This window comes from Falco cherrug, chromosome 5 (assembly GCF_023634085.1).
Source record: "Falco cherrug isolate bFalChe1 chromosome 5, bFalChe1.pri, whole genome shotgun sequence".
Lineage (NCBI taxonomy): Eukaryota > Metazoa > Chordata > Aves > Falconiformes > Falconidae > Falco > Falco cherrug.
In genome coordinates this window covers 30418734-30445978 of record NC_073701.1, presented here as the reverse complement: position 1 = coordinate 30445978, position 27245 = coordinate 30418734, and the positions used below count along the sequence as shown (strand labels likewise).

The 27245-nt window shown below is 41.1% G+C and overlaps 1 protein-coding gene and 1 long non-coding RNA gene across 5 annotated transcripts in view; one reads left to right on the top strand and one right to left on the bottom strand.

Annotated features, from left to right (window-relative positions):
• The window catches only part of LOC102049050 (tyrosine 3-monooxygenase-like), a 48828-nt gene extending 31403 nt beyond the window's left edge, over positions 1-17425 (top strand). For 2 of the 4 annotated variants that reach the window (XR_003558360.2, XR_003558357.2), the window contains 2 exons: positions 14620-14719; positions 15107-17425. Coding sequence is in view for 2 of the 4 variants with exons in the window: in XM_005435069.3 (XP_005435126.1) it covers positions 418-577 (160 nt within the window). In the remaining 2 variants the exon portion in view is untranslated. Of the gene's footprint in view, positions 1-417; positions 819-14619 lie in introns of those variants that run through there. The other 2 variants (XM_055711829.1, XM_005435069.3) reach the window with 2 other exon arrangements.
• The window catches only part of LOC114014735 (uncharacterized), a 58761-nt gene that overhangs the window by 5943 nt on the left and 25573 nt on the right, over positions 1-27245 (bottom strand). Inside the window, exon 3 of the long non-coding RNA XR_003558361.2 lies at positions 599-12620. This is a non-coding gene — a long non-coding RNA (uncharacterized LOC114014735). The remainder of the gene's footprint in view (positions 1-598; positions 12621-27245) is intronic.

The following is a 27245-nucleotide window of genomic DNA, read 5'->3' as shown; positions in this document are numbered from 1 at the left end:
AGACAGCAAAATAGCCCAGGATGCCTAGTAGCATCAGATTTTTAGAATTTTACGCAGAAAGAGCTACTCCAGGTAATTTCTTGGAAGTGAAGGCGGCAGACGGGCTGTGTTCCTGCATTCCTCAGCTTGTGGTTGTAATAACTCTGAATTGTGTTAACGTAGAGCTGTGAGAGCACAGACGGGTCTGAGCCAGCCACGCTGAAAAGCAGGCACTGCAGATCTTTTGGGCTGCAAGTAGTTCAGCCATGGGGAGGATATACTGCTCCAGGCAGTGTTAAGGAGTAACAGTGAGGAGGTGTCACAGCAGCCTCTGCTCCCCAGTAAGTCCATGCCTACATACTGAGGAGTTAGGTCCTGCAGGTGTTACCCTTAGGGAAATGGCTTCTGAACCAGCAGCTCTGTCTTCTTCCCCCACAGAAACTATGCGATGAAGATCAAGAAACCTTTTTCTCTGCACTATGACCCTTTCACCAGCAGCGTAGAGGTTATGAACACACCTCAGAAAGTCAAGAGGACACTCTGTCAAATGAAAGAGGAACTGAAAAACCTTTGCCTGGTCCTTGAAAACCTCTCTTAAAACTACAGCAGTACATCTTACCTGGCATAGAGATACTTGTAGATGGTTCCAGCACTTCAAGGTTTAGTGATGAATTTGTAGTTGCATGTGAAAATCTGTAACCCACAAAACAGCTCTGTTAAGCTAATCTTTTTACTGTAATTTAGGCTGCTGACTTAGCCACATTAATGAGTTCCTATTGAGTATGTTTCAATGACAAACAAGACCAAATTACTCCAATTTTGGTAGGTGAAATGAGCTACAGCTGTTTGGAGTGTATTTATCTGTTACTATTGGACTCTTACAGGCTTTTTTCTTTTTTTTTATTCACCTGTCACCTTGTCAAGTTATCTGTCACAAAGTAGCACAGTAATTCTTCAGCCACACACTCTTTTACTTGCTGCTTACTTAAATGACATGATCACAATCTTTTAGGTTGGCTAGCTGCCTACAGTTAGCAGTCCCTGCAGCTAGCTAATTTCTGCTAGCAATTACTATCAGCTATTGTGCTCACAGGCTATGAATGGTTCCCTTACAATGTGCAAATGCAAGAGTTTGTAAGAGGAACCCTTTACTTCTGCTCACTATTTATTTTTTAGCCACTCACCACATTCAGCAGCCTTCAAATATGGCAAAAAAATTTCCTGTCATGTTTAGATTGCAGAATATTTGTCCCTTGGCTAAAAACAGCAGAAAATAATAAGTCCATGATACTCTGGCTCTGTCACATATAAGGATGCTTAATCTGAAAAGGACATTTGGATTCTGGGGAGGAAGTAGAGGTGTAAGGAAGGATTTTCAAAGAAGCCTTTAAGAAAGAGTGTCACTGAATTTTAATGGGATTTGGATACTTCTGGAGACCTTTAAAAATCTTTTTTTCTTGTTGAAGTCATGATGATTGCAGTAATAACCAAAAGGCCACATCTATGGAACATCTATTGTAAAACCTAAGATCAACTACTAGCACCCATATAAGCCTTACTATGGGAACAATATCAGATACATGCTCCAACTCATCTTGACTCCGTCTCCAGTCCCTCTCTGATAAGTGTCTGAAATTTAACTAAACCCTGCAGGTCACATTTCCCAGAATTGCCTTTTCCAGACTTTCATGCTTTGTGTGTCCACTTCCCTCCTCTACTATCCACAAGTAGGGCCTAGTTCAGGAAAAGAAGATGGGGCTCATGCCTGGAAAGATTCCCTCTCCTCTTAGCATCAGTGGAAACAGACAAGGTTGATGCGGGTTACAGGTATGGCATGAACGGGTCAGTGTGGATCTGATGGCTCAGGCTGGGTGACAGTGACCCACAAATATCAAGGAAGATTTATCCTGCACAATTTAGAAGCTCTACTTATCTTTTCAGAAGTATATTTATCACGTGGCAGACAGCAGGCTTGTCCACTGCTATCCACCAGCTGCCAGGGTACATGGTCTGAGCTCTGAGGCAAATGTGATGTGGTTTGGCTCTTGATGGAAAAGGAGTCACCATCTCTGCTTCAGCTGTAAGGTCACTGTGAGATAGGAGCATGAACACGGAAAGTCACAACACAACAATTCACATGCTGTTACTTCATACAGAGCTTATCTCACTGTAGTTTGTTCACATGCCGGGCTATAAAGAAACTGTCTTATAGAAAGTTAATGGGATTTTGCCTCTTAAATCTTCATGTCTATAAGCACTTCAGAAAATTTCCCCACGGGCGGTAATAGAGTATTCAAGATCTGGGGAGTTACTGCAACTTCTCCATTTTATTAAGATGTGGTGATGCCTGAAAAATTTGGAAGCATCTTGACAAAAATGGCTATAAGACCCCTACCTCTCAAGAGCAGGAACATCCCAAGTTCTTTTTTTATTTTTCATTTAAGTCCAGGATTCATCTGTTCTTCTTCAGGAGAACACTTGCATATCATAAACCCTGTTCTCCTAGAGATTCAGACAGGGACAGAGCTGAAGCAACTTTCTTTCCTTCCAGTATATTTCTGCTGCGATGGAGGATGATCTCTTAGCATACTTTTATGGATTTAATTCTACTTATCCTGCTCATACACACACACCCCACACACAAATACCATTTCTCTTCAGACCAGTTTGTTTTGTTACATATTGTAATAATTTATCTGTCTGCTTCCTGCCAATTGGTGCACAGGCAAAGATCCTTGATAGCTCACAACAGATTGTTTTCAGAAGTATTATTTTCATCAATCAGTTGTTTTACAGTGAAAATTGAACCATGTGCTTCAGTTTTGTGTGTTTTCTTTTTCTTTCTTTTTAAGTGGAAGATAATGCCAGAGCAGATGAGCTATCAAAATATTTTCTATAGATGGACTCTGTAGGCCATAGGGCCTTTTTCACGTATTCCCCGTGAAACAGTTGAATGTGGAGTTTAGACTTGAGTTTGGCTATTGCTCAGAACAGACCTATACTTGGAAGAAATGAGAGACCTGATGGATTTGTTTTGCCCAAGGCCTCACACTTTCCTTGGAGGGACTCCAGGCCCGCCCACACACCCTTGTCTTTTCCAGTTCCTGTAGCAAGGAGAGAAAAAGAAACCATTTGGAGCCAGATTCTCCCACCCTTACACACGTTGAGTAGTACCCAATCTCTTGAGCAATCCCAGCGACAGCCCTGAGCCTATTTAAGGTGCTGTATGCAGACAGTAAGAGCAGGTTTATCAAAATCTCTGCGGGTGTGCTTGCTTTTTTATTGTCTTAATGACAATCAGCCAGCTTACATGGCTACAGTAGGCTCCAGTGAAGCTTAGCAAAGCTTCAAAAGTAATGAATTTGGCTACTTGAACTTTTAAGAAACATAAATATTTTTCCAAAGGAGGCAAATCTTTCCCTCCTTACTCAGGCAAAACCTACCCCAGGATAACCACGTTTGACACTCCCTGCTAAGGAGGTCCAAATTCTTCCCATCTGATTCAGTCCAGTGACAAAGCAAAAGCCTTCAGGATTACATCCTTATGAGGTACACTGGTCATGCTGCTCTTCAAACAGTCATTCTTTCATTTCCTCACAGAAGCCAAGAAGTACCTCATACTCCTGTCAGTCTAAGGCAGGGGTGATGGGGAAGGCAGTGATGGGGCCTCCCAATGAAAATAATGGCACAGAGGAAAAAGCACCAATTGGTAAAAATATGTCTTTTTGTCAGTTTGCATTTCAGCAGTTTCACATTAATCTTGCACAAGAAGGCTCCAAAGCCAAGTAAAACACATCTTGTGACTTGAAACTGAACTGATGAACTCCCCAAGGGTCCTTCGCTTATCCCGATAAACTTATTTTTCCTAGATGGAGTGCATTTAGAGCAAAATAGTGTATATTATTAAATGTGTATTGTGTTCTGTTATACATGGGAGAGTTAGTAAATTCAGTTTGTGGGTTTGGGTTTGTTTTGTTTTTTGGCTAACCAAGTCTGTCCTCTACCAATTTTGGTTAACCTTCAAGCCTCCAGCTGCTTCACTACTTCCCTGCAGATTCACTAGGGATGCCAAGGGTACCACTGTGTAAGGAGAATACACAGTTATGCAATTTGGGGAATTTGGCAGGACAGGAAGAGGAAATTTAGGCAGGCCTCCCACCCACTCCCAGGAGAAATAGTATTGTATTACAAGGCAGAGCTGTCATCCTCAGAAAGACCTTCTCAATCACTTCTCTTTGGTTCCCTTAACATTTTGACCTTTATACTACCTGGTGAACCTAAACCTTACTTAACCAGTTAAAGAAATACAGGGGGGTGGGAGAAAGATCTTCCAAGAATGGAAACTGCTTTACTCTCAGTCATCTTTGTCTCTGGTGGTCCATGAAGGAAGAAGCAAACAAAAAAAAAGCAAACTTCTGTGGAAATGATAGTGTATTCCTGAAGAAACCTAAACCATGAAATTGTTCCTTTTCAACTACACACATGAAGATTGCCTTACACCCATCGCTGAAATGCCATAACTTACCCATTACATCATGACCATCAATTAACCAGGCACAGAAGTGTTACATGACGGCTTGAGGCAGGAAATGAAGTTACCAGGAAAAACCCTTTGGTAGCTTTGCCTTGCACATGTACTGCAAAACCAGAAGGTTTTCTGGAGCCTGCTTCCGTAGATATCCTACAGCATGGAGAAATTCCAGCTGGCAAAGAAACAGAGGGGTATATGCATACATCCCTAGTAATCTCACCCACCACTAATCAGGAGTTTATACTTGGGCTTTGAGATTTAGTTAGAGGACGTTACTTCGCAGCACTCTTCAGCTGGCACATGATCAGAGGTTGGCAGAAAGGGTTACTGGCTGTATCGTATTAAATATACATTAACTTTGGGTAACGCTGGTGGCTGAGGCCCAAAGTGAAAGAAAATCTCTGGCACTCTCTCCCACCACAAGAATTCCTCAGGGAAAGAAAGTCAGACTAGAAAAGGAGTCTGGCTGACAACTGGCAGAGCAAAGGGACAAGGAATGGAAAGGACTGGTAGATAGGTCTAAAGCATGTTTATTTTGCGTATGCTGTTTCATTATATTAGAGAAACATTTCTGTTGGAAAGGAAGGGTTTTTAGCATAAAGGAGGAAAGTTTGTGCCTGCAAGAGTGTAGGAAGGAGTTAAGGTCAGTTAAGTTTTTTTTAACTGTGCCTGGGGAGTGTTAACCTTATCTTGGGCATTTACTTTCAGCATAGGGTACAGCTGTTAGAAAGTAGAAAAGGAGTTTCAGGAAAGAGTTTTTTACATTGTGTGTGGAAAAGCTGAAGATGATGAGGCCTTGCTGCCCTGCAAGACACAAGAGTCCCAAATTTTGAGTGAAGGCAACCTTAGGAGACAAAAGCAAGCAACTGGCCAAGCACTGCTCCTCCAGCAGAAGACTAAAATTGTTATTGCTGTAGTTGTATGCTAGGTGTTGTCTCTTACCCTGCTTAACTGTTTTGTCAAAAGTAGTCTTTTTTTCCTTTTATTTAAAATATTTTTTATTGATCCCTTTGACTTGTGTTTGGAAATGGGGAAAATTAACTCACTGAACATGAGAAAGATTAATATTATTTTCCCAGAGTTTGAGCGGAACTTGAGCAACAAATGAACCCTCTTAAACTTAAACCCGGCCTATTGTTGAAGGCAATTAAGACCTGGCAAAATGGTTACATTCTGGTAGAAGAGATGACAGCTACCACTTGGTGTATCCAAACCGAATCTCTAGTCTCATCCACAACCATTAGTGTTAGTTTTCAAGGTATGCCTTTCACAAAATTACTCATGATAGATTCAAATACGAACTACTAAATTTAAAACATAACACTTAACACCTGCTATGTACAGGTACAGTAAGTAGAAAAATCCTCCAGTCTGGAATTTCAGTATGTGACCTGGCAGCTTTGTAATGATTTTGGATACCATTTACAATTATGTGGCCTATTTCAGCTGTCGCTGAAGTTGTGGTGTTTGAGCATGGCATGCAATATTAGGCAGGATTTGCTGTTGACTTTAATGAAGCCAGTTTGACTGATCCCACTTACAGACTCTGAATCAACAGCAAAATTTCTCTTGAGCAGGCTAATAGCTAAAATGTAGAAGTCAGAATAAAGGATTCATTTACAGTTATATCACTGTGCTGCATTTGGTACTTTCCTCTTATATTTACTGGCAGAGAAAAAAACCCCAACTATCAGTATTATAGAAAGATTCCTTGAAGTGGTAGACTGGTACATTTTAAATACTCTGATATAAATAGACAATTAAAACAAACTCATAGAAGGAAAATATCTATTAATTTGTTAATTAACAAATGCTGTCTTTCAAGAACATCTCACAAGATGACACAGATGATCATAATTATGTTTTTTACAAGAGTGTTAGAAACATTCTCAATAGAACCCATAAAAAAAAAAAAAGGCCTGTTTTTAAGTATTTCCTGAATGAATCCCAAAACTGATGGGTTAGAAATGGAATGTGTGTTGGATGATGATATGAATTTTGTAGTGTTTAAGTCTTGTACTTCAGACATTTCAATTTGGTTCTGACTCTTGCATTAGTTCATATTTCTTGGTTTAAATCTGAGTAAACAAAATGATTTCACTCAATCCTTGTGTCTCTAGTGTCCTACAAAGGCAGGCTTTGTAACCAAATCTGAATTTTAGCCCCCTTTATGAAATATTGTGTTAGCTGCAGGGAGCCTGAGGAGGAAGGAGTTTCGTAAATGAAACTTGCTAGTCACTGTTGCTTGTTGTAACTTTCTTCCAATTACAAATCTTTATCCCCGGGCAAGAAACAAGTCAAAGGTTACCACAATGGGCTTTCTATTACAAATGTATCATCCAATAGTGTTATCAAGTACATACACAATTTGGTAATAAAGCCACAGCATCACTAATGTGGTAATGGCTTTATGATATTGCCTCTTTGGTTGTGGGCAAACCATTCAAGCATATTTTCTCAGCATTTTGTGATACATCATTAGTTTCTGCATTGTTATCTTACTTGGTTAAATGGAGTCAAAGATAGATAAAAAACTCAGATCTGGGTGGAGAAAATTTACTTTCCTATTGCCTTGACATCTCTCTTTGTCTAGGAACCAGACTGAAAACACAAAGCAAAGAAGCAGTGATATCTACGCAGAAAAGTAGAGAACATGTCACACTACTCCTTGAATAGCAAAGATGTGCCGTACAAAGACTTTCCTGATTAATTTCTGCAAATCATTCTTCACATTCCAGCAGTTTACTAAGCCTTTAGGTGCTTAAGAAGCCAAAGTTGTTACAGAGGACTGTTGGGTCCAGTATGATTCCCACTGATGGCTTAAATCTGATAAGCTGAAATTAAAATGGTGTTACACCACCAGTTTCAGAAAAGCTGTCTTAGGCTATGCTACATGGCCCACTGTGTTGCCTGAGAATTGACAAAAGGAATTTCAGGTTTTGCGCTTTTTAATGTATCAGTTTTGAGATGACGGAATCCTGTTTATATTTGTGTGTAAGGCAGGGTAAGATAAATTACATAATTTAGGAAACATGGAGCAAGGGGAAGTAATTTTTTATGTAAGCAACCCAACTCATAGAAGTGAGGAAGAATGTACTCCCATAGCTGAGGGCACCAACAAAACCCGGCAAAAACTGTTTTGCTCTGAATTCCTCCTACAATGCTATCACAGAGTCTTCTGCTAGCAATTTCTCTCCAGAGAAACAGATTCAGCATTTGTCACATTACCAGACTTCCATCCTCAGTAAAGAAGTTGTTATTTTCAGCATGACATGAAAATTTTTCACTAGCAAGATCTTGGTAGATTAAGTTAACACATCTTTAAGATTCAGGTCTTTGGTACACAATCCATTTCTCTGTGGCAGCTCTGCTGTTTCACAGTATGGATCAGTGGAAAAGTGGAGCAAAAGGACAGCAGGTGAGCATAAATAGGAGAGAATCCTAGATTCATGGTAGTCTTGTGTAGCTTTTTTGCTGTGCTTGAGGCAGAGCAAGGGGTGAGGGATCTAATCCTGAATTAAAAGACCACTCGTCCACAGAGCTGGAGTGGAAGAGCACCTGCAGTGCACTTACTGTCCCTCATATCCTAAGCTTATCCTGTGCTTTTGCCACACCAAAAAAGCAACCAACCAAACAAAAACTTTGGTCTTTCCCATCCCCTGTAAAACAGAAGCTGGGGGCAGAAGGGAGCTGCAATGCTTCAATAAGCTTTTTTTGGGCAACAGGAGAAGTGGGGCACAGAAAGTGCTGAAAAGAGCACGAGGACTCGCTCATATCCCACAATACCTGTGGGATGAATCTTATCCTGAAAACAGAATCTAAAGATAGAAATGTTTTTCCTCTCTCTGCCAAAAAGAGAATGAGAAGTTGTACACAGGAGCATTGCTCCCATCAGAACTGCGTCTGGAATAATGAACATGTTACTGAACAGAATCGTAGAGGTTGGAAGGAGCTTCTGGAGATTGTCTGGTCCAACATCCTACTCAGAGCAGGGACAACTAGACCAGGTTGCTCAGTATTGTGTCCAGTCAGGCTTTGAATATCTCCAAGGACAGAGACTCCACAAGCTCTCTGGGCAGCCTGTTCTAGCATTTGACCACTCACAGTAAAAAAAGCTTTTCATGTTTAAATGGAATTTCCTGTATATGAATTTGTGCCCATTGCCTCTTGGCCTTTCGTGGGATACTGCTGAGAAGAGTCTGTCTCTACCTTCTTTGCTGTCCCCATCAGGTATTCATACACACTTTGATAAGATCCCGCTGAGCCTTCTCTTTTCCAGGCTGAACAGTCCCAGCTTTCTCAGCATCTCTCTGTGTGTCACGTGCTCCAGTCCCTAAATAATCTTCATGGCTCTTCATTAGACTTGCCCCAGTATGCTCATGGCTTGTGCTGGTTACAGCACTCCAGATGTGATTTCACCAGTGCTGTGCAGAAAGAAAGGATTGCCTTCCTCCATCTGCTGCAATGGTCTTCCTAATGCAGCCCAGGATGCTGTTGGCCATCTTAGCCTCAAGTGCAGACTCCTGGCTTATAGTCATCTTGTCGTCCACCAGTACCCCCAGGCCAACAGACCTTTCTGCCAAGTTCCTTTTCAGTTGACATGACCCCATTCAGCAGCATGCCTACATTTCCCCCATTTTTGCTGCAGATATACTTGTACAAGCCCTCCCTCTTGCCCTTTATATCCCTTACCAGATTCAGCTCCAGTTGGGCTTTGGTTTTCCTAACCTCATCTATGATAGAAAGTGTCTTCCTTTACAGGAGATCTGAAACTAATTCCATGTTTCTCTCATGTTTCTTTTTTATGTTTGAGATTTGTCTAGAGCTCCTTGTTTCATCCAGGCAGGCCTCCTGCCATCTTTCCTTGGCTTCCTGCATGCCAGGATGGACCATTCTTGAGCTTGGAAGAGGAGATCCTGGAAAAAGTGACCAAACTGTCTTAAGAAAATGTAGAGGGTGGGGGAGGTGAGACAGAAGGAAAGCAGAGAAAATTCTGCTGCTTATCATTAAGCCAATCTGTAGTCATGTTAGAGGCCCAGGTTCACGTGCTTGCTCCAGTGGACACCTAATTTACCACAATAAGAGAACTACTATAATAAAAGAGCAATTGAGGAAGGCTTTTCTGTATTATGAAATAAACTAGGGGTTTTGGACATGTTTTATGGATGTGAAAAGCCTCAGTTTGATTTTGTGTCACATGAGACCACAGAGAGAATTTGGCATCAGCATAAATCTGGATGTCTAGCCTATTGACTAACAGGAGGATCAGTCCCCTGAAAGCTTTTGCCTTCAGCCATGTAAGACCCAAATCAGACCGTGCCAATCATCATTGCCTTGTAATTGAGATACCTGAGTAACACTTGTTTCAAATCCTTATGTAGTTCACGTGTGAGGAGGCACACAAGACAGCGTCCTGATCGTGCAGAGTTTCAGACCTGCAGAAGGATTCTTTTGGTTTTAGGGAAAAGGAAGATAAGGTTTTGAATACACCTTCTTCTCTTGGAATCTGTTTAGTGTCATAGGGCACTTCATCCTGATGGGATGAAGAGGCTACCGATAAATATCCTTAAGAATAACAAGTTCAGTAACTGATCTTTTAAGTGGTGTTCTGATTTCTATTCCTCCTGAATCAAAGCACTGAAATGCAAGAGAGCTGCTGTAATCCCAGGATGTGGAGAGAAGAACATGGAGGAGTTGGGACTCCAAGGTAATATACTGTCAAAGGGCTTGCCAGTTGAGCTAGCAGGAAGAAGACAGTCAAGGAAGCTGCAAGTCGCTCTGAGGACTACAGTTAGGAGTTGCCTGTATAAAGGCATCGGTGTCTCTAGTATAATAGGAAGATGATTTATTCCTGCTTATTTCTCTCTGTATCCTAGAGGAGAATCAGCCTGTCATATCCCTTTTAAGGGGTACCCTTCACCTGCTATCACACTCCAGAGCTCCAGCAGATTTTCCCACAATCCATTTGGCTTCTGTTGGCTGCCCAGATCCTGAGCTGGCTCAGCCTGGAGGACTGAGACGACGCTGCCCTGTCCGCTAGGCTGCCCGCGGCCACCTTCCCCAGCTGGGCTGTTGATTTCCCGCGGACCCTGCACCTGCGTGCCCGGCAGCGCTGTGCTATTTGCCTTCTGTCCACAAGGTGGTAGCGCAGCATTAGCAGTACGGTAAACCTGCCGGCTGGCTCGGCTTTGGCCCCGTTACCTGACAGGCTCCTACTGATGGACAGGTGTTGACAATCTTCTTCCTTTCGTTAACTTTCTAATGAAAGAACAGCGTGGTATATTAGGCCAAAGCCATATAGACAGGGGTAGTAAACATCTGTGAAAATAAAGAAGAGATACAGAAATCTGTTCCACGCCCTAAAGGACTGTTTGGAAAGAATGAGTGGTAGGGATAAAATCATGTAGACCAGTTTTGAGATTTTTATCTGCTTCTAGAACTGCTGGGGCTAGATGCCATCAAAGGCTGCTCACAGGGGATGAAACTGCCTGAGCAGCAGTGGCCCCTAACATCACACTTGCGTGGCTGGCTGGCTGCAGGGTGTGGTGTGGTAGAACTCAGCCTTTCAAGGTCCACCACAACCCTTATCTAGCAGCTTGTACGACCATATCGTGGTTATCTCCTTAGTGAAATATTTAGGCTCTTTTCTAAAGCTAGTTTAGGTTATAGTTTTGCCTTTGGCAACAGTACTACTGGCTTCAGACACTCCCATCTACAACCTTGTCCCACTTTCCACTGCTCCTTGCTGTCCACCACACCTGGCAGCATGACTATGACAGATCAGGAAACTACTTCAACATTATTGTCTCCCTGAAACATACTGACTTTTTTCAACCAGATTTCAGAGCTCTAGTTCACAACACAGGCTCAGGAACAGCTGTGCTGGCACTAGTGAGAAGGCATCAAGCTTGCAGCAGAGGGTCAGGAGTGGGAAAGAACACATTAAACTGGAGTTAAGCCCATGAATACATTTTATCATGGACCTGTGGTTGTAGTCCCCCATGCTGAAAGACCTCTCTTGCCAGGATTTGTGTCTTATTTTTCAGTCTGTTGTACCAAATGAGGTAAATTGTCCTTTAAAATATATGTATTTCACGTTAATGTTATGGAGATCACTACTTAGAAAGTTACTTAACAACAAAATATTAGTTAGTTTTTCATAACATTATTACAGTATAGCCAGGTTAATGAACACCTCATGAGGATTCATACATGTTCAAAACCTATTCATACTCTTAGGTCTCAAAATAATTCAGTTTGAGGGTGATTTTTAGTAGTCATTCTTTTGTTCAACAGAAAATCAGAGCATTCATACAAACCCTTTGAGCTGATATCCTCCCCTCACTGGATTGTGCTCAGTCCTGGGATATGTAAAATAATCAGCGGTTTTTGCTGGAGTGGAAGGGGTAGGAAGAGGGCTTCATCTCCTATTTAGTGTGGTCTCTATCTTCATATCACATCATAATTAGTGCTGATTAACTAGGGCAGTCTCTTGACTGCCTAATTTGAGATCTCCTTCAGCAGGTTGCCGAAGTGTCTCTAACCTCAAACCCAGGCAGCTAGGCTTCTTACATAGGGTTGAAAAGACCGGGTATTAGTGTCAAAGAGATCAAAAGAAGGTTTTAAACCTAGTTGGTACCAGAACCTAGTACTGGAACAGAATTCTGTTGTTTGAGTCTATTTACCAGTAATTCTAGGTGGTCTCCCTTCAAAGTGCTGGAAAGTCTTCCTTAGTGTCATAGTGACTGCCCACAATCCTTACAACCAAGACAAAGTGTTGCACAAACTACGCAGGCTCTTAGTTCCCAAGGGCATTACTACATACCATGGGTCTGACTATAATTTTTAATCTGTTACTGTAACTGTAGTAGGAGGCCATTATTTATGTCAGAGTACCCTTATAGTGTACTGATAAAGTATGATGAAGTATTCCAAGGAATGGACATAGCTGTCTCCAAGAAATGGAACTGCTGTTGCAGTCTAGTGAAACTATCCAGTTGAGTGAAAACACTTACATTGATGGAAACAGTTTTGCCAGTAAGTTCATGCCACTGTTGGGGATCTCACACTCCTGACAGAGCCTGGCAGGAATATGGATCATAGATGAGGCCTAGATCAAATGAACAATTTAGAGTTAGAAACATATAGCAATGATCCTTTCAAAATTATTTTATTTACAGAAAAATTCAACTGAAATAAAGTCTCTTAACAGGAGGTCTTGATTACTTTTCCATTTCCAAACCACACATCATAATGGGGATGGAATGTGGTTACCATAAATTGTTGGTTTACAAATCATCACTGACTTGTTAGCAACAGCTAGGATGTTAGAGTTAGAGCAACAGTTTGGATGTGATAAAATAGCAAAACCCCATTTTTCATGGCATCGTTGGAATGAATATAAATGAATTCTTCCCAGAGATTCATTGTGGTGGTTGTGGTAAATAGCAAACTGCATATTTCCTGCTCATGTTGAAATCAATGGGAGTTTTATTATTGGCATCAGGAGAAGCAGGATTTGACCTTAATAGAAAAGAGAAGAGGAAAAGAGAAAAAGATGAGGAAAAAGAAAAGAATGAGCCCGAGAGTTCTAAAATGACTAGCGATTCAGTTGCCTGACTGGATACACTTCAGAAGAGGAGTCTGAAAAGCTGAAAGTACCAACAACCTGAAACTGGGGCCCCGTTTCATTTGGATTTCCTTCCAAATTTTGCTTTGATTTCTCTGCTTGTGAACTTTGAAACTGAGGAATAGCCAATACTAGTCACTGCTGAAAATGCAGATTTTCAAATTTTCCTTTTTCTTGGAAATGCTTCTGCCTCACTAACGGCGCTGAAGAGTTCTCTTATTGGGTTTTGGATGAAGCCTATAAAAACCAGCAAAGGCATTCTTTCAGGGAAGCCAGCACAAACTTTCTTCCATGCTTGTGCTTGAGTCATGACATAGATCATTATCAGTCACTTAACCTTGCTCAAGCAAAATCCACATCTGCTAATAGACAGAATTAGGAACCTTGCCTCTGTCATATAGGTAAATCTACAAGAGAACTTCTGCATTAGAAATAAATAGAAGCTCTGGCTTGAAAAAGGTCACTACATTTGCTTAGCTAGTTGACTAAACTACTCAAATTTATGGATTTCTCCTCAAGTACTCTATAAAAATAGACTAAACCAAACAAAATCACAATGTATGCATTCTCACCACATAGTACAACACATCACAAACTTATTCCCTTTATTACATGTGTTCAAAGCACTCACCCCAGGTCACAATTCCTAAATACCGTCCTTTAAATATTTAAGAGTGAGTGAAATCTGGTCCTCTAAATTCAACAGTAAAACTTGCAATGGCTTCATATAGACCAGAACAGATGCCGAGTTGAATTAACTTGATATCAGTGGAGCTAGGATGATCTCTATTAGCTGAACATTTAGTACTTGCCTAATTATATTTTAACACAAGAAACATATAAGCATCCTTTCCAAGTATATATGCCCTTAAAAAATAGCTAATGAGGGATGCTGATAAAGATATGACTAGCAAATGCAAGGAATAACTCGTCTGCCCAAAAGAAGTATCGTTCCATTTGATTTGTGTTCTATCCTTCAATACCCACAAATTGCATCTCTTGAAATACAAGTCTATATCCAAGGACTCTGACCCTTAAGGTCAACCAGATTACTTGTCCTGAACCTCCTTTTGGACCTTTAGACTGGCACACAGGTGCTGAAAATGATCATTCTGTGCAACTGCTCCTGAGCATGCTGGTAAGGAATCTGGGTAACGTATGAGTGTTTCAAACCACGTCCTGCAGCAATGCAAAGCAGAATGAATTTAACCATTGCTAACAAAACCTGAAATTGCAGTATACGTTAAATGGACTCCAACATATGGGGAGAGAGAGAAGACAAGTCCAAAATCACCATTTTTTTTAAGATAAAGGGTTAACACAGTTCATTCTTTCCCATCTGATATTATTTTTTTGGTTCTCTGTACAAAATTTTCATCAGCTGCAAGACAGCCCTTTGAATAGCGTGCGTTGTCCCAGCCAGATGAGGAAGGTTTGTAAAAGAAAGTTATGCCTAATAAATGTCATTTTTCCTTAACAGAGTCAGACATCGCTGAGCTCTAACATGTAAGAGCAGATGATCCAACTGAGATTATCACAGGAAATCCAAGAGGAATTTGATCCGGTCCTTTGAACTTTGAGTAAGATTTCTTAACTGTGAAGTACACAAGGAACTATGTTGACTATTGTCATATTTGGCTAGAGACCCCTTGTTTTACCAAACTGTTCTCTAGAAAATGACCCTTTATCCCTAAAATGTTTCTGATGTTTCCTGAAAGAGACAGCAAACACAGAGGAAAGATATATTCTGTGCTCTAGAAAATCTTAACCTGTCAAAAAATTCACACTCCCAAAGGTAAAAGGTAGTTAGTGCTTCTTAGAAGGTCCACCTAAATTTATTAGCTCAATTTACCTTTGGCCTGGACAACTTACCCCAAATCTAACCACTGAAGTACACAAGGTCTTTACTGAAGATGTACCTATTGCCCATTTCTCTAGTTTAATAAATTTGTTTCTTGTTCCTCCAGAGTGGAAAAGAAGTTTTGGGTCCAAAATAGCATATACATGCATTTCATGATAAGAAGACTTACCTTCCTCAGTTCACTGCTCCGAGGAGGATTTCAGAAGCAGCATTTCATATCCAGGTTCACTACTTTCCCCATGACAACTGGGATGTTCGAAAGAGAAGCATTCAAAGTGGTACCTTAGTACCTTAGTGTGCTGGTCTCCTTTTTTAGAACTGGATTTGATTTCACTAGTTTGATTTAATTACTGTATTTAAACTCTGAATAAGTCTGGACTATGGTTTTTCTAGGTGGTACAATATCCCAGACTCATTCTGAATAAAGGTACTGCTATTAAGGAATTTCAAAATGTTTTAGCATTTCTCTACATGGCAGACAGAATGGTTTTGTAATGTAAACTTACCTAACCTAAGCTGCCTTGCTTGCGCACTGGTAGCTGTCTCATTGTGCCAGCAAGGAGCTTGGTAAGGGCTACTTTGCCCATCTTGGGAGAGTTTTGCAGCCTCTGCTGAATTCCCTGCTCCCATGACCAGACTCTCCCTGCTGGCACTCATCTGCAGCCGGAGGCCAAGTCTGCTGCCTTGATGTCTCGGTGGAATCTAAGTTCACTCTTCAGATGTCCTAGTATGTGCCACAGTAATGCCAGTTAATAAAGTACTTGCCTGACCTACATCAGTTTTGATTAAGAGCAGAACACCCCAAAACCGAGACTTGGGACTCCAGGAATTATGGACCAGAGTGTTTAGAGGCTGTGCAGAGCTTACATGGCAGACCGAGTTGCCTTTGAATGTACTAAGATTCAGGCATAGCAAAGTCATTCTCTCTATCAAGATGTTCGGGGCAGTTTACCCTAATTCTGCACTTCTTGTATGTTTATTTGCCAGTAACTGAGGAGTCCAGGTAATGACATCACCTCAGGATTACCCTTTTATCCACAAGCACTTCCACATCCCCACCTACCCTTTTAACTACTGCTTTTTCCTTGGACTTAATTCTAGACAGGGAACTGCCACATTTCAGCATTCTGGGGCTTAGGAGAAACATGTAAGTGCTTGCCTAAAAGCCATAGTTAGCGCAGGGAGCTACTCACAATCAAGCAGTAGGCTAGAAGCAGGGTGCATTGAGACCTCACTTTTGGGATATGCCCAGAGAGGCACTGAGGGGTCTTCTCAGTCAGCACAATCCCAAGAATGCCCATGAAGTTGACAGAGACTGTAGAAACTCCTGTGGAGATCAGAAGATGCTTCAAACTGAGTGCTTCTTAACATCCTGCTTGATGGATATAATAGCAACTGTTCAGGCATCTGGTAGCCTTTGGCTATGTGCTTCCTAAAGAGTGTATATTACTGCATACTGCTTAAAGAGCACAAAGGCTGTTGGTATGTGGTTAATAAGCAATGCACAAGCCAGAATGTGGTATTTAGAAAACCAATGTGTTTTTAATGTAAGTAGACATTGTTACTAATATCTAAATTATAACCCCCCCACACCTTCCAGACTGAGTCCAAAGCACCTATCCTTGCCAGGGACAACAAAGTAACCCAAATATGGAGTTTCTTGGTTGAGATAGTTTTGAGTCATGACATTTCTTTAAAATAAACATTAGGAAATTATCCAAAAAGTGAGATCACCCCGCTTTCTGAAGTATCTTCCTATCTCCCAAATGTTTTGGCTAATATCAGTCGTTTTGCTGAAAGCTTATAGTCTGACATAGAATTTTGCCTGTACAATTTCAGGTGGATTAATTTCAGCTTGAAAAAGTCAGCGTGGGACTCAAAGTCAGGCTCATTATGGAAGATCTTTCATCATACTAAACTGTGGAAGAAAGAAGCATCTCTCCATCTTGTATTTTCTCTCAGTCAGCACTAACAATAACTTTGCCTCTGCTACTGAACAGCTGAGCCAAAAAACCAGAAAGACAAAAGCCAAAGGCAAACCAAGAAGACAAGAAGCAGAGACAGCAATGAAGACAGAGAGAGAAAAAACAAAATCTACCCCACATACAAACCTTGCTCTGAAAGCTCAAAGATAGGAACAACAGTGTCTGTAAAAGTCAGCTTTGACATTAGGAGATGACAGCAGCAGCAGACATGGCAAAGCACCTAACATGACCTACTGTCAAGAAAAGCTAATGAAAACAAGATGGGAAAAATAAGGGAAGTTTGTCACTTTAAAAGAGAAGAGTAATTTTTAACACTGACAGTGTGCAAACCAATCAAATACTCAGATGTTGGATCAGGTCCATATCAAAGTAACCCAGCCTATAATTACATGAGCATCGAAAAATGTCAAAACACAATAATAAAGATACTGTGGAATTGCTTTGTCTTTTGTGGAGCAAGCCTATCCATACCACCAAATAAGGGAAAAAGTTAAATAGGAGTTCAGCATGATGATTACAGTAAAGGAACCATAAAGGGTGGGAATGGGCAGAAGTAGGAAGAAGAGAAGAAAAAGTGCAGAAATTAGCAAAAGTGAATAGTGAGTGAAAAGAAAGAGACAGCTTTGTGCTAGGTGGATACCTGAGAAAGAGCTGCAACGGAGTCATGTCTTGAAGAAATCTCTGTATCTACGTTTGCAGAAAAATATAGTATCTTCCACCAGTCCACCTAATACCATCAGAAAAAAGCAAGCATGCCTTCACAAATACGGGCCAACCTTCAGGTATGAAATGGAAAAAAGGTTTTGTATGCCCTGAAGGTTTTCTGGTTTTCAAACAATATAAGCTGGAGTAACAAGCGTACCACCTCTTCCCGCAAAGCTGATCTGGCCTATACACTTACCCCACCATAGCTATACTGCCAATATATCAATATTGTCACTTGGAATTCCCAGAACACAGGGTCAGATATAAACTGATGCAGCTACACTGAGTAAAGTGAATGCACATCTATTTTCATGAGTTGATAAATCACTTCAGGATCTGGCCAGAGGCATGTTTAGTCCTAATTGCCTGACAGGTCCCCAATGTGCTCATTGTGTATCTACTTTTGCTCTTATTGAAGCGAATGGAAGCTTTAACCTTCAGCTTTGGTGGGAGCAGCATGAGGCCAGCCCTAGATGTTTTGAAAAATCTTACCTATTTCAAAGAAAACATTCTCTGCCTTATAGGGGTAATTCTCCCATCATTTGAGAATGAGGCAATAGATTGCATGAATTAACTCCTTATTTGTGTGTACAACATCAATTATTTCTAACATCTCCTCGTCAGAGTTTGAACTGCATAATCAAATGCAAAGAAATGGAAAACAGGAAAGCAAAGTTATCACTAATGATCAGAACCCCAACCAGCTAAAACCTCCTATGCCTTCAGAAAAGGGACAGCAACCTTCTGTCCACCAGAAGCTAGTCCTTTTCCTTCTTGCAAACACCTCATTTAATCTTGCAGCACAAATAATAATCCTGAACTTCCTAAATGTTATCCTAGATCTACTACTGCAGTCAATGGGAGTTTTGAAAGTGCAAGGAGCATGCACTGGACTAGAGCCTTGGGCTATAAGATCTAAGTCCAAGTCTATGCCTTTTTCTAGTCTGAAAAGTGCCCACAAGTTTATGGGTAACCTATAAAAACATTAGAAGTAATTGTGGTGGTCTTACATTGTTTAGATTGTTTGGTTTCCACTCCCCAACCTCGTAATATGAACAGAGCTATTACAATGATCTATTATAGTTGGGGCCAGTCTCACTATAGAAAACTTTGTACAAGCTGAGAACCAAAACACAGTCACAGCTCCAAACAGCTTGGGGATGAGATGAATTCTTTGTCTATCCTGCATCCTAAATGCATCCAAATTATTCTAGTATCTGTATATCTACATGGACCACTTAACTCCCTCTTGAACTCTCCTTAGTGCTTTAAATTACTTGTCAGCCATATGTGAAAACCTTTACCTCATCTAAAATTTACATTCCAGAGCTTTCTATCACTGATTTCTCTCAGCAGTAAAGTTTCTTTTGGTCTCAGTGCCACTGGAATGGTGGGACCGAGCTGCTCCTGCCTTTTGTATAGCTACTCAGAGTTGTGTGTGGAGCAGAAATGTAATCAGCCCTGGGCCAGAATTTCAGCAGTCCCTTATTTAGTGCATCACAGCATGGGGGAGGGCTATCTGACATAACAAGGTAACATGATTGCTGCTGCTGGCAAGAAGACAGATGTCAACATTGCTTCTCCTTTTCACAGAAACATACCTGCCTTTATGAAGAATAGGTTAGCAAATATTGTAATACAAATAGTAACCTCAGCAGAGCTGCCAAAGCAGGCTCCAAAGAGACTGACTTGTTTACAGTCTGGACCAGTGCCTTAAAACCTGACATGCTTATTCAACAGAAAATTAACCCCAAAACGGGTATCATCATTACTGCAGAGAGAAGCTCCAGAAAGATAATATCCTAACTCCCTCCAGCTGAACTCAGGACATTGTCCACGTTTTATCACATCAAGTGCCCTTGTAGTCATTCAGAATAAACAAGCAAATAAAGAAGTGAGGTGTATCTCATGTGATAGCTTGGGTCACTGGGACTGCATAGATGTTTGGCTCGTGGCCCAGCCCCCTGCCTTCACTTGAATTACTACTGGAATCTAACTTCTTGCATTGTTTTAAGAGACTAAATTGTTCTCTCTATGTACTTTGGTCATCCCAACTCAGATGTTATCTTTTCCTTTCCCACTCTAGTTTTTGGCTATAAAAATTACACATGAAGAAGAGTGCTGAGGAAAGCCTTTTTTCCCCAGCTGCAGAGTGTGTGTGTGTGTGTGTGGCTATGGTACTGTTCTCCTCCAAATGACTTTGACAAAGATTGTAATTTATGAGGTCATTTTTTTTTAAGAGATTACTAGTGATTCTCAGGAAAATGAATGCTACTATAGATAGTGATTCTCATGAAAATGAATGCTACTATAGATTTGACCTTGGAAGGGGCAATACCAAACTGGTGTAGGTATAAAGGGATAGAAGAAATTGTTTCTGAAGTCATTGTAAACATTCAGTGACAGATGAAACCTTCATAGGGAATGGTCACTGATCTGGAAAAGTCACTCTAAAGAGATGTCATAATCTTTTGCTATCAAATTTTTTGAAAGATGGAGAGAAAGACTGGTCCTGGAATTATTATGCAAAGGCCTGTAATGCTGGATTTACCAAAAGAGACCTCAATCAGCTTTCATTGCATAATTCAGTTGATTTTGAGCAACCCCATGGGCGAGCAAGAGAGGGACCTGACGTGGCACAGGTGAGAGCCAGGGCTTTCCTATGTGACCTGGTGGCAGAGCTCTGTGGGAGGCTGTGCACTGCCCTGCATCCTCCATGAAGGTCAGTGGCAGGCACTAGCGTGGCAGCTTCTAGATGGAAACAAATGAGGGTGGTGCTTTTCATGCCCATTACTTGGTATGTCAAACTCCACTTCTTTGGGAGAAATTGATCTCAGACCTCCATATAACCTGGCAACTAATTTAACTGGATTTGGATTTCATGCAAGTATTCATGTGTTATGAAACTTTTACTGAAACTAGACAAAAAAAGGATTTCCCCTATCTCAGACTATTTCCATTGGGATCTGAACTGGAGACATTAATGAGAAGTCAATATTAAGAGACTGCAGCTGTCATCTAGAAGAAAGGGTGAACATAGGGAGTTATTGCTTGGGTGGTCAAAGGTGATAATAATTTTTGATGGTTACTCTTGATGGCCAACATGAAGACACATGACTTCCTTGTTCAACTGCTTTATCAGTGAACCTACAGTTGGACAAGCAGGTTTCCTGGGGCTGCAGCAATATGTCATTTCTTTTACCCTGTCAAAGTGGTGGACTGTTGTTAAGAAGGGAAAACTGAAGCGCCCTATAGTTATCAGGTCACAGGCGGGTTGGGGATTAAGCACATAATCCAACTAGGTTTTGGTGAGAAAGCACATACTTCCACTGGAAATACCTGACAGCACCTCCTCTATGCTGAAAGTGTAATAGAATGCAGTGAAAATTGAAAGGTTTTCCACAATATCATATACAAAGTCTAAAAGAATTGTATCCCTTTTGTAAAATTTGGTAACTGTTAAAAAAAAAACAACCAACAGAAAAAAAGAGCATTGCTTCCTCTTCTGTCTGTATTTTTAGAGTACTATCTGCAAGAACTTATTAGAGCCAACCCTACTAAATTCCTTATAACTATCCCACAAGGGTGGTTCTCAAAGTGAAAAAGAGAAAAATGTTGGCAGTTTATGTAATGTCTTTTTCACTTATACAATCTGAGAGGCTATCTAGGAAGTTCAATGGTATACGAGTCTCTGGTGGCAAAAATCAAGCTGGAAAGCTTTCTCTGCAAGCTCAGCCTTGTTTATCAGTGTGTCCTGTACAACTTTGTCTCATATCTCTCTCTGCTCATGAGAAGGCAAAGAAAAACCACATTCCCTTGAAAAATGACAGACTGAACTAGAATGCAGTATTCGGTTGACTGAAAAAAACCTTACACATTTTATGAGAGCTACTTCTGGGTCTGTTTTGCTGGAAGCAAACATTTGCCCACTAAAAAGTCTGGTTGATTTCAAGTGGGACAGTAAAATGTTCCTGCTAGTCCTTACTCCATTCTCTGCCTTTCCTATAAGTAGCCCAGGTTCCCTAGTCTTTTCTAAAATGTTCCCGCTAGTCCTTACTCCATTCTCTGCCTTTCCTATAAGTAGCCCAGGTTCCCTAGTCTTTTCTAAAATGTTCCCGCTAGTCCTTACTCCATTCTCTGCCTTTCCTATAAGTAGCCCAGGTTCCCTAGTCTTTTCTAAAATGTTCCCGCTAGTCCTTACTCCATTCTCTGCCTTTCCTATAAGTAGCCCAGGTTCCCTAGTCTTTTCTAATCTGAACGCACAGAGGTTCAGTCTCCTCCCCTCTCCCTTGCAGCATACATGATCTGGAACTCAGGACTGTTAAATGCCTAACTCGTGCCCCTCTTGCTATTCAGTGTATTAACAACTCTGTGCTCCTGTGCTATTTTCCCTCCTCATGTGTCTAGTACAAAATGTTAAGCATCCTTGTGACCTTTAAACATCCTGCACAGCTCTCCATCTCCTCTTTACATGATCCAGACTCATCTCCACCTCCTGTTAGAAAATCCTATGCATGCACCTGGCTTGATTACATCAGCATATATGCACACAGCTGAGTGAACACATTTCAATGAATCTACTGCAGAAGCAAATGGAAATTAATACCTCTCCTTCTGTCCACAATCGAACAGTTGCTCTACTATGGTATCAATTTGGCATGAAATTAGAGTTATCTGTAAATCTGTTTTCATTGCTACCTGAATGCTGTGATGTGGAAGCTAGAAAAGAAAGATACTGACAAGATTTTGATGGTGGCCACTAAAAGCTGAAACTTTCAGTTCCTTGTGCTTAAAACAGCACCTTCTATGGGTGTTACATCTTTTTTCTCCTTTTCTCCTAGGTGCAGTAGCTACATATTCCAGGAGTATGTGTGAGTAAATCAAGAATTGCACAAGAGATCCAAGACACATACCAGTCACTATAAGCTACTACACAATTTACCCAGCAGTTGCATTTCTCAACATCTCTACTAGGGATATTGTGTTTTTCAGTGTTCTACTGCACATAAGTGGGTGATAGATGTTTCTTCAACCTGCACAACAAACATGCAGGAAACACCAGGAAGAGGTACAAGGATCTTATAAATGTATATGCGCAGCAGTACATTTGATTTGGAATCCTGAGTTTGACTGTAGAGCACACACAGCCTTTCCTCCTTCAAGGGTAGAGGGCTACTGGACTGGAGGGATACCGTAAAATAACTCCTGACTACTGCTGAGCAGGGCAAACCAGTGAACAGAAGTGTGGGTTCATTGCCGGCACCAGCTGGACAAAGGAGAGCAGCAGTATAAGAAAACAAGTGTTATTAGGAATAAAAGGTCTGCTCTGGATTCTTGTTCTGAACTTGACACCAGAGTACCAGGAAAGTCTCTGTGGGAGAGTTTGGAAGACTTCAATTCATGTCTGGTGGAGCAAACAGCAGTTGTAAAATCTCAAGAGATGAGGGCCACCCAGAGTGTGTCAGTTTATCAACTGGACAGCTGTGGTGTGTCTGCAAATGCCAAACCATAAGCATATTGGCAGGGGAAGCAGGAACTGTGGCCAGCACACAGAGAAGTGGCTCCTGAGTTTCTGAATTGCCTGCCTCTCGGAATACACTTCTGGTCCAGGCCAGCCTGCCAGCTCCAGCCAGACTACCATGCAGCAGGCCAGTGACACAAACACACCTCACACCTGGCTTCACAGCCTTTGGGAAGATTTCTCTAATAATATAAAGGATGGCATTTTGAGAATATTGTAGCACTCCGCTCACCTCCCTGCCTTGGAAAAGACCTTATACTCTTTTTGCTTCTCAGCTAGGGAAACAGCCCCTTAGGAGCTATGAGCAGTGTGACACAAGGACCTGACAGTGACAGAGAAACCACCTAGGGACTTGGTCAAATGCTTTAGGATCATGTCTGATCATAGTGTGTGAGCATAGCAGTAAAGCTACTTTTGCACAAACACAGTAGTCTTACCACAAAAGAGCACCCTGTGTCTTAAAAGCAAAAGAGTCAGTTGTTGCTGATGGCTGAATTTTCCACCCACAGGGAAAAAAGCTGGAAAGCAAAACAAATTAATCATGAGAGGAAGGCAGAGAATCATGCCTCGAAGAACAACTTGGGCTACAGTGGCAAGATAACCATCAACAACAAATGTCCAAGAAAAAGTGGACATGCAGTAGATTAAATATTGAATGAAGTGTTATACAAAACATACACAAAATTTTATATCATCCTTAGGTGTCGTTCAGATACTGTATAAGCTGTGATATTTACGATTATTGATGCTTATAGTAGTAGTAGTAGCAGCGTTAATATATCAATAGGCTCTGAAGAGATAAACTCTATTCCTAATGAAGTTCTGGTGAATCCTAATAGATTCCACCTGATCCATTTTGAGGACATTAGCTATGGCTTATTTTCTGAATGTTAAGCTCCTAACACTGGAAGTAGGGGCAGAGGATTATCCAGGCTTCTTAAAATCCTCTAACCAGCGAAGAGTTAGGCAAAGGCAGGGGCAAGTAGGTGCTGTTCTTGCCTGTCCTCTGCTACCCTCTGGGCCAGATTAGTGGGCTGTTAGATATTCTGGCCTGATCTTTCCTCTTGCTTTCCTGTACTTTCATTGGAGAAGGATAGACACAGGCAGACTGGGGTGCACTCTAGAAATGTCTGCAGTTGTTCTGAGGTTAAGGGAGAGAGGAGGGTGTCTTTAGAAACTAGCAAAAGATCCAGTCTTTCTTTCCACTGACTCTGTCTTCCTTGTGAAGCATCACTGTCTCCAGAATCCTTGCAAGTAACAAGGATACTTCTTCCCTGCAAATACAAGGAAACAGTCTCAGGGCATTATATCAACCAGGAACCAAATACTGGTGGCACCGTTCCAATGGAGCTATCAGTAAAAGTTTGCAGCAATTACTCAAATGTCCCAAACGTTGGTTTACGGTGAATGGTTGTGTCTGCAACATACAGAACAACACAGACCGATTTAAACATGTTTCCCAGAGCCGAGTTGAATCAACACATGGTCCACATCAGGGGGATTGGACTAGATGACCTTCAAAGGTCCCTTCCAATCCAAACCAATCTATGATCCCTGCAGTTGCATAGGCATTCTGGAGCTGCATATTTGAGAGATGGGCATTGGGGTCCATTAGGGAGCAGATGGTGATTTGGGATAGCAGGGGACATCAAGGTGTGTGCTAGTGAGAGAAAGAGGAGACCACTACTGTTTTGCTTTTCTATTCCACCATGCCTGAGAGTTTTTGTGCATTCCTTAAGACCAGCACTGATGCCTGGCCCAGGCAGCTCCTGCAGGCGGGTGTGATGGGAAGCAGGCAGGGCTGAGCAGGCACCTGCTGTGACCATGCGCACAGTTGCCAAGTGGCACCATGGCACGAGGTGAGGACCTGCCACCAGAGCATTCTGTAGTTTGCTAGTCACAGAGTCAAATGGTTGTGAGGAAGATGTAGATCAGCTAAATAACATGGTCCTGCTACTCAGCTGGTGAATCCTTTCTGCTCTCCAAATCAAGTGGGACAATCTGGCATAGGCTGACTCTACCCTTCTTATTCCCTGGATCTTTTGTCATAATCACAGGAAAGGATAAAAAACAGGGAAAAAACAACCACACAACCAACCTCATTTGTTTGACTCTTTACCCATAAATACCACACCTGTTAAAATAATCTTTTGGCTACTGAGGTCAGAGTGAGCAGTGAATTTTGCCTGAAAAATGCAAACAGAAGGAACTTCTTATTTGAAATTTTAATGGCAATATCCAAGCATAGCCTTGCAACAAAATCCCTCTTGTTAGTTTCAGTGCACAGCTACAGATTTTATTAGGACAGCTCTAACAGGGCAGAAGAGGGAAAGGGTTGATGATTAGTCATTAACAAGATGCAGCCACAAAGAAGATGACAGCTATGACTCTGGCATGTCTTGCTAAAGAAAGGGAAGTATTAATGTCATTGCTAAAAGCTTTGGCAAGCCTCCATTATGAGAACAATACAATTCTGACCACCCATGTGCAACAAACATGTATTGAAAATGAAGCAGGTACAGAGAATGGCCACACAGCTGATCAGAGCCTGCCTCAGAAGGGGACTTAAACCAGTGGGTTGTTCAGTCTAGGAAAAGAAAGGCTGCTGGATGTCCCAGTGACTGTAAGTTCAGCAGACATAAGGGAAGGTATAAAAGTAGATACAGAGAAGAACTTTGAAAATCTAAAGACAATAACAGTATTAGTAGTTGTAAATTGGCTAGGACTAAATTTAGGCTAGAAATTAGAAGGTTTCAAACTTTTGGAAAAATGAGTGGAGCTTTGGTGCTTCTCTCCTTGCATTCCCTACTCTCAGTCCTTCATGGTCTCCTCTAGTTGCTACTGCTATTTCTCCCACGCAAATCTGATGTAGCAGCACAAACTGGTTATTGAACTGAATGGTGCCCCTAGCTTCCACGGTTCCCAGGAGGTTACACTCTGAGTAGCAGCTGTCCTTCTGTGCACTATAAGTGAGCAGTTTTTGCCCTACACTATCCTGTAATCCGTAGTAGAGTCAAAGGGATTACATTCCATCACATTCACGCAATAAAACAACAATTTTTTTTCCCCAGATATGATAAAAAAGCAAGTCTTAACAGCAAAGCCACTAAGTTTTTCCCTATAACAACACAAAAGACAAAGGGAGAATCAGATTTTTAATAAGGATATAGAATCTACATAAGGATCGAAGATAGGCTGGATGCTTTAAGATTATCCACCATCCAGTATAAAATTTGTTTCCTAATAACCGCTCCATACCAACTACTGAAATATCATTCACCCATTCTGTGCACTGCTTTCATCCCTACCACACATTATAAAATGTAATACCAAAGATAAGAAACCATCAACAGCAGCTTCACTGCTTTCAATACTTCAGTACAAACACTGCTTTCTACTCCTTTAAGAACCAACACCGACATCTGGATCAATCTTCAGTTATTTGCAGTAGCAAACCCTTATCATCAGTCTGAATACTAGTATAAACTCATATAAACAGAGACTAGCATAAGGGTATTAAGATGCATTTTATTTAGCTGCATGGGAACTTGTTATTTTGCTCATAAACATGGGAACTGTCATATTTAAATATTTCTCCAATACAGTCATAAATCTCTGTTATAACTGAATGTCTGAGTCTAGCTTTCTCTTTGAACTTTATCTTGCCTTTATGGAAATTTATTGTCTATGGTTCTTTTTTTTTTTTTTTAGTTTAGTTGCTTGCTTGTAGTTTTGTCTACTGTCTGTGTTACAGATGCCTGTGACTTGTTGAGTATTCCTACGTTACAAATGAAGACACTATATCTACAAACATAGGTATATAAAAGGATTTTATATTATATAAATATTATATAATTATCTTCCTGATCCCAAGTCCAGCGAAGTCAGAAGCACCTTTCACCCACTCAATGTATTTTTAATTAAACCTTCTAAAAGAGATTGGCCTGAGGCATGAAGCACAGATCAGAAGTTCATCTTCTGTAGGGTCTCTGATGTGAAGGTTTCATTTAGGCCACACCCTACCTGTAGAGCAA